This window comes from Otolemur garnettii, unplaced genomic scaffold (genome assembly GCF_000181295.1).
Source record: "Otolemur garnettii isolate 467f Iridium unplaced genomic scaffold, OtoGar3 scaffold00012, whole genome shotgun sequence".
Taxonomy (NCBI): domain Eukaryota; kingdom Metazoa; phylum Chordata; class Mammalia; order Primates; family Galagidae; genus Otolemur; species Otolemur garnettii.
In genome coordinates this window covers 10,341,948-10,350,047 of record NW_003852407.1, presented here as the reverse complement: position 1 = coordinate 10,350,047, position 8,100 = coordinate 10,341,948, and the positions used below count along the sequence as shown (strand labels likewise).

At 35.1% G+C, this 8,100-nt stretch overlaps 1 protein-coding gene across 3 annotated transcripts in view; it reads left to right on the top strand.

Annotated features, from left to right (window-relative positions):
* PIK3C3 (phosphatidylinositol 3-kinase catalytic subunit type 3) overlaps positions 1-8,100 on the top strand; it is a 135,000-nt gene that overhangs the window by 45,302 nt on the left and 81,598 nt on the right. For all 3 annotated transcript variants that reach the window (XR_002772042.1, XM_003784732.2, XM_023510241.1), the window contains 2 exons: positions 1,922-2,026; positions 3,200-3,292. Coding sequence is in view for 2 of the 3 variants with exons in the window: in XM_003784732.2 (XP_003784780.1) it covers positions 1,922-2,026; positions 3,200-3,292 (198 nt within the window). In the remaining variant the exon portion in view is untranslated. The remainder of the gene's footprint in view (positions 1-1,921; positions 2,027-3,199; positions 3,293-8,100) is intronic.

The window sequence follows — 8,100 nt, the reverse complement described above, 5'->3', positions numbered from 1 at the left end:
CAGAAAAATATGGTAAAAGAGACGTACTAGACAAGGTAAATAGACATCATTAAAGCAGAAACTAATTAATGGCTGAAGCCCTCAATCAAAACAAGAGATAATGGGAGAAAAAGTAGAGTATGAAAAGTTAGAGAAAAGGTCACGTGAGGATATTATAGGAACACACTTTATACCTTCATTGTCCCTATGCAGGATGGAGTAGCATCCAGTTCAGATATCTAAAATTGGCACTGAATTTTAGTATAAAATCATATTTTCTTTCTGAATATTTAAAACACAGAAGCATGCATTTTATAGTTTACCTTCACAAAGGCTAAGTGTAAACAAGTTTTGTTGAGAATCATAGGTTTCACTTACATCAACTCATATCAAAATGTCAGGTAAATGAGTTGTCTGTACATTTTAGTGTATTTTTTCTAAAGAAAATGTCCATCAACAATGATACCTGTTTTAATTATTTGTTACATTATAGATGCTGTAACTAAAAAAATCAAAAAATAACCCATCCCCCGTTAAAAATGTTTACTTTTAATTCAAAGTGAGTACAAAACAAAAGATTAGGAAAAGCGCGAACCACTCTTTTTGCCCCCCGCCCCCCATGCTTGAAAACTCAGGTCATCCTGTAGCTGTGGTTATTTACCAAGTGGAGGAATACATTTTGCAAGGAAACTTTGAGCAGTGCCGAGCTGATACTCCACTGTATCAGACAGTAGAACAGTGTAGTTCTGTAATCCCAGTAGTGTGGTACTGACCCATGTATGTACACAAATGGACTGGTTGAACAGAAAATGCTTCCAAGTAGCGATGGAAATTTAGTATATGATAATGGTGGTATTTCTGGTACAGGGGAATATAGTTAGCCAATTTGGAAAAAAATTAAATTAGATTCATACCTCATATCATACAAAGCCAAAAAACTTCAAATGAATTAGGAATCTAAATGGTAAAAAGTGAAACCACATTAGTATTTTCAGTGTAGAGAAAAACTTTCTAACTATGATACAAAATTCAGAGGTAAGGAAAGAAATGATTGATACATTTGACCACATTAAGAAAATTGCCTAACAAAAGCCACCGTCAACTAAGTCAGAAGACAGTTACCAATCTGGGAGAAAATAACTTGCTACATCACAGACCAAACGCCGATATGGTAAAGAATTCTAAAAATTAAAGGACAAATGACCATAAAGCCAGCCAAAAATTAGGAAAAAGACATGAACAGACAATTTACACATATGTGACAATATGGTTAAAAGCAATTATTTTTTCCATGAGTAAAATAAGCAGTACCAGATGTGTATATTCAAACATTATGACCATTGGTCCCTACCTCAGTAACCAACACTTTAAATAACTGCTAAGATGATAGCACAGTGATGTCACAAGGTCACTAGTAGCTGATAAGAGGAGGGAATGTTTTAGTCTAGGTTGTAAGGGAAAGTTTTAGTATGAAGGTGGGATTTGAGGGGATAGAGGATTTGAAAACCTTGACTATGTGGAGGGAGCGTGAAAGGTAGCTATTTTAAGAAGCTAGAATGACTTCTTAAAAGCCATTAGTATTATGACACTAGGGGAGCTAGATTCATACTTAGTTTCCCAATCTTGAAATGGGTACATATTTTCAAAGTTTACATAGGAGTTTGTGGAGAGTGAAAGGTAGCTATTTTAAGAAGCTAGAATGGGATGCCTACACATGAGTATTATAACACTAGGGGAATTGGATTCATGCTTAGTTTCCCAATCTTGAAATGGGTACATATTTTCAAAGTTTACGTAGGAGTTTAAGGCTGTATCAGAATGAAACATTTAAGTATTATAAAATGGTCTTAAGTAAATACCTATTTACTTTTATATTTCTGACTGGCTATCCAATTTCTTTTTGGTGAAGTTTGTATTCTCAATATTTTTAAATAATCTATAGGAGAATTTAGTAGAGAGCAAACACCACAAGCTTGCCCGGAGTTTAAGAAGTGGACCTTCTGACCATGATCTCAAACCCAATGCTGCCACCAGAGATCAATTAAATGTAAGATAATTTATGAAATATTAATATAAAAATAAATAAATGCTTATTTTGGGTATAGCTGATACATCATTTCACTTCAAAATCTGATGTACATTTTTTTACAGGATGGTAAACCCTGCATAATGTCAACAGTTTCACATCTCTGTAGTTCTGTTGTCATTTAGGGCAACAGTTCTCAACCTATAGATCACGACCCCTTTTTAACAATGAAAATACATGTGCCATTATGAAGGTTGAGAACTACTGATTTAGGGGCTTTTAGTCAATTTATTAGCTCTGAAGACAGATATAAATACTATATATGGTAGAACCTTCATAGTGACCACCTCCCTACATTGACCACCTTCTTAAGTTGGCCTAATTTTCATAGACTAGACATGTACCAAAAGTACATTATTAGACAGTAGGCCTAGTTCCTTATGTTGACCGCTTCTGGGTGTTGATCAGTTAGTTACAGTCCCTGGGGTGGTCAGCTTACAAGAGGCTCTACTTATGCACTTTCCTTATATAGCATTCTCAGAATAAGACATTACCTGTTGGGGCCAGGTGCAGTGGCTCATTCCTGTAATCCTAGCACTCTAGGAGGCCAACGCAGGTAGATTACCTGAGCTCATGGGTTCGCAACTAGCCTGAGCAACAGCAAGACCCCACCTCTGAAAATAGCTGGGTGTTACCTGTAATCCCAGCTACTTAGGAGGCTGAGGCAAGGGAATCACTTGAGCTTTGGGGTTGCTGTGAGCTATGATACTACAGCACTCTACCAAGGGTGACTAAGTGAGATGTCTCAAAAAAAAGCTTAGAAAAGACATTGCCTGTGAAAGGACTTTTATGCACATGCATTGTAGTGTACATTGGCTTGACAAGAGGAAGAGTTACTGTTTGTTTTTCCTTTTTTTTTTTTTTGGTATGTGAGAGTGTTGTATTTTGATTTGTTTTGTTTTGACTTAATTAAATGAGTTCTGTTATGACTTTCTTATTTCTTTTCTCCTCACATTCTAGTAATACACTCTTTAGATGGATAAGTATAACAAATTTAACTCTTAATTGGCAGGATATACATTTTCCTTTTTCATATTAGAATTCTAATATAGAAATATTTAAATAAATGAAAATCTGTAAGTGAAATGGAAATATACAGTTGATAAAATTAGTTCTTTTTCTTCTTTGTTGTAGATTATTGTGAGTTACCCACCAACCAAGCAACTTACATATGAAGAACAAGATCTTGTTTGGAAGTTTAGATATTATCTTACTAATCAAGAAAAAGTGAGTATCTTGGACGTTTTCATATGTCAGATGTATCTCCAGACTGTTACTAATGATTAAGATGCAGGAACTGCCATGGAAATACAGAGTCGTCACCTTTAAAAAAAATTGCAGAGAAATATAAGACATATTCAATTTTTCAAAAATTACAAAGGTAATACAATGATACATGTACCTGTTTATTGTTGTGCACATGGTACCTGAATAGGTTTTGAGGTCAGATTTCCATCTATTTTCCAGCGTCACATCTTATACTTAGGAGGTAGGGTGAAGCAAATCATTTTGGAAATTTGGTTTCCTTATTTTTCTAATGGAGACAGCTTTCCTTAATAGTAAGATAATATGGATAAAAAAGCTGGCAGAGTACATAGTGGCACCTAGTAGGCATATCCTGTCCTTATTTATTCTTTTATCTCATTCTTTTTAACTCTTTGAACCTGAGTGACTAAGAAAATATTTACACCTTTATAAGAACTACAGTACGTTATTCTGGAGGAGATGTGGCTGGTAGGAGAGTATGAAGAATACAATTTGAAATGTGAAAATCCAGTTCGTGGAGTGGCACGCAGCGTGGCCTGCAGAAGAGAGCGTAGGTCAGGACTAAACATTTGCTCTCCATAATGAAACCCTGAAGCAGATTATGTTTCTGGAGAGAGAATTACGATGAAGTAGTCAGTGCAGAGTGTGAGCTGGCAGGCTTGGTTTTGAGACTCACAGTTGCCACTAAGAAGCTTTTTGACTGTAGACAAATTACTGTATTTATGTAAGCTTTAGTTTCCTCATATTTAATACGACATGATCACAGAATCAGGAACTTTATCTCTCCTAGTTCTTAAAATAGTCTGTAAAATCTAAGAAAAGAGGGCCAAGGTTATAACTCTTAATGTGTAATAATAACAGGCAGTGTTTATTAAACAACTGATATGTACCAGGACTCCTTTATATTTTGTAATAGCTCCATATTGTTAGTACATATTAGAATCACAGTGCTTATAAATATGGCCTCTTAATTGATAGGCTCATATTTATGAATTAGAATAAGGGGGACTCAGTAAAGATATAGAAAAAACATTTGCCAAATCATGGACATGCCTTAGGAATTCTGAAGTGCAGTAGAGGTGGAACAGAGTAGCATTAGGAAAATTAATATCTGTCATGAAAGTGTTATATAATTATGTAAGAATAAATGAATTAATATGTTTGCGGTCACGTGAAACGGTCTTTACTTTGTTTTAACTTGTTTTCTGAACGATTTGTATTTCTTTTAGTTTCTAAAGTAATGATAAAACCTGCTTCCTTACAGTTCCTCCTAACTCTTCAGCTTTTCCTCTTTGTCATTTATCGATGGCCTTGGGTGATTTTTGGAGATGAATCATATTTATTCTTCTTGATATCTATAGTAGGAATGAGAGAAGAATTTTAAGTTTACCATAGCTTTGAATGTTATTCTCCTCATCACTGAACAACAGAAAATACTCACTAGTAGAAACACACATTTGTGATTTTGTGTTTTATAAAATGCTTGAGTCATTATCACAATACTGTGTTAATGAAGAATAACCCTGGTCACAGATTTTGCATCCTGAATGCAGTATAGTGTCATCTAAAAATACACGCTGAGTTATTGAATTAAACCATTAGAATGTATAGATTCAAGAAGCATAGAAGAGATTTACAGAGCAGAACTTCCTTAGATAGAAAGGCTTGCAAGAAAAATTGTTTGTTTAAACAAGTAGTCACTTCCCACTGAAATTCAATTACTTCTAGATATGTGCAAAAGAAATAAAATGCTCAAGTGATATAAAGTATGTGACAAGTTTCATTTAACTGGCTGATTTCAAGTTTTCGAAAGGTGGGTAATGAAACTTCAATTCTCAGGACGTATTAGAGGATTCTTATGACTACCAGAGTAGAGTGAACAATATGTTTTAATGTTCCATACTCACTTTGGAGTAAACCAACTACTGATAGGCTTTGAAGTAACCAAAGGAATTATTCACATAGCTGCATTTGTATCTGGGTAATGATTTAAAATGGGTTTTGTGGAAAAGAAAGGTTCTTAAACCCATGACCCTTAATTTATTTACACACAGAAAAAAAATTATTTCAGTTTAGACCCTTAGAAATTGTGACTTGGGTTACTTGGCATTCAGACCTTAGGGCTGAAATACTTTCCTAGGAAAAAAGAAGGTAGTGCTCAGAAAACATTGGAGGAATGTTGCTTACAAAGTTCCACTTTTTATTTTTTAATTAAATTCAGTCTTTCTGTAATACCTCTTTTATTTTAGATGACCTGTTTTAAGTGTTTCAGATGAAAAGCCTCTACTCTAGACTTGGTGTACCTGAAAAGTTCACAGTAATCATGCTGTCCAGCTGTCTGGGGGTGGTGGCTCACACCTGTAATTCTCGGAGGCCTGCATTCTGGGATGCCTGGGCGAGAGGATGGCTTGAGTTCAGGAGTTCAAGACCAGCCTGAGTAAGAGCAAGACCTTGTCTCTACCAAAAATAGAAAAAATGAGCCAGGCATGGTGGCATGCACCTATGGTCACAGCTACTTGCAGGCTGAGGTAGGATTGATTGAGCCCAGGAGATTGGGTTGCAGTGAGCTACGATGATGCCCCTACACGCGACCCAGGGCAATAGAGTGAGACTCTGTTTCAGAAAAAAACAACAAAACTATTTAACTTTATGAAGCATTTAATTTGTGGTCCATAACAAATAGGAGAGGACTCATTTCTGTGGAACCTAAAATGTGAATATTGTAATGTTTCAAAACCAGCATTTCTTTTTATAAAAATGTTAGTGAAAAATAGTCTCTGTGCCTTTGATTATGATAAAGGGACAAAAGCAATAGGAAGAGTCACATATAATATTCATATAAATGAAAATTGTTTTAGAGTAAGACTCTTTACACACAATAAAAATGGGGAAGTATGAGATAGTAATTGATTAAGGTCACTGTCTTGGTAAATATATAGGTAATTACTTACAATAGAAATGTGGAGGATGTCAAGGTCAGTGTGCTGTGACGCAAAGAAGGTTTCATAGAGCCAGGATTTGCCTTAAAGTTCAAGTAAAGTGGCATTTTTAATTTGGCGATCATTTTTCATGGGGGAAAAAAGCATGAGTAAGGTAGTTTGTTAGGTTCCAAAGATAGAAAGTTTTATATAAATGATTACAAAATAGAAAAGGTGGCATCTGATTGTGACTAGCCTGGAATTCTGTTCTTGGGAGTTGGAGTTCACTAGAACAGAAAACACTAAAGTAGGAAAATGTGTCTCAACAAGTGATATTTTAAAGAGGACAAAGTGGACTAGATTGAAGCAGAGCTGAGAATGAAAAAAGACATAATTGGGAGGCTCATGAACTGACTTAGAGAATGGTGTCGGAGGGCAAAGGAATGAAAGGAAACTGTAGGGAACTGTACAAGTGGGTTGACGTGGAGATGTTTCCCAGGGGTGAGCCCTGAGCCTGAAGTAAGGAAACATGACAGGTGGAAGACTGGGTAAGGAGATGTTTCCATTTTTTAGTATTTGGAACTGGAAGTATTGGGAAAGCAACAAAGTAGAAATTTCTAATAATTGACGTGGTAGAAGTTAAAATTAAAAATGATAAATATAGTATTTTCAGTTCTAAAGTGATCAGGACTATGATTCTACAAATAAGTAAGTAATAGGAGATTTTAAGATCAGAAAGGAGATTGAGAAAATATTTATTACTATAATGTAAAACATAGTATTAAGTGTAATAAGATTAACATTTGGCCGTAGATTCAACATTATCAGAAATAGAATAACAATGGTAAAATAATTAACCATTGATAAAATAATTAACATTTACTGAGTATTATATGCAAGGTACTGCTCTAAGCATTTTACATTCAGTAACTTGATCTTTACCACAATCCTATGGTATAGATCCCTTAAAAGTTAAATTATGTGTTGTAAGTGACTTAGCTAATTAATGGAGCCAGAAATTGGAATTTGCACCCAAACACTGTGGCTCTAATGCCTGTACTCTCCAGTTATCTGTGGAAACTCTAGAGATAAAATTGCGTTTGAATCTTCTATTTTTACATTATGTGGATCAGTAAAGCACTTATAAAAGACGTGGGGTTAATTCTTGCCATTATCACGACTGTCTTCAGGTTTTTATACTTGTTTTTCATTCTTCTCCTTGTTTCCTTCTTTATTCTATCTCCTCCTTGTTCACATTTGTAACGTTTAACATTATAAAGTTGTGAAATTCCGTACACAGTGCCTTATGTTCTTTGGCAGCAGTGTACTCTATAAATCTTACTAATAAGCCTATAAATCTGAGAATCTAGGAGTTAGATTGTTTCAGTTATTGAATTAAGTACATTGGCATGCTGCAAGATTTGCCTATAATAAGTACACACCACACATTTCTATTAAGACTGCTGATGTACTGTGAAATGGAAAAGCTTTCACTGTAGTTATTTAAGAAGTATTGCTTTGTTTCTGCATTCGACCTAGAAATACATTTTAGAAGTACAAAATAAATTTGTGGAATAAGTTAGTAGGGCAATCTGTGTTCTGTATGGAGAGAGGAAGCATTAAACTGAATGGTGTGTGAGAGGTGCAGAGGAAATGGACAGCTTGCTATCCTTGGGGAATGCAGACTCCAGCTGTAGAGACAAAAATGCCCACAAAAGCATTTAAATGACAGTAGTAAAATTGAGACAACTTCCAAAGGAAGGGCTAGCTGAAAGTTGCTGAAACCTTTCTGGAAATTTTGAGTTTTTGACAAACTGGCTTTAAAGAAGTTACAGCTGTTTGGGTTGAGAC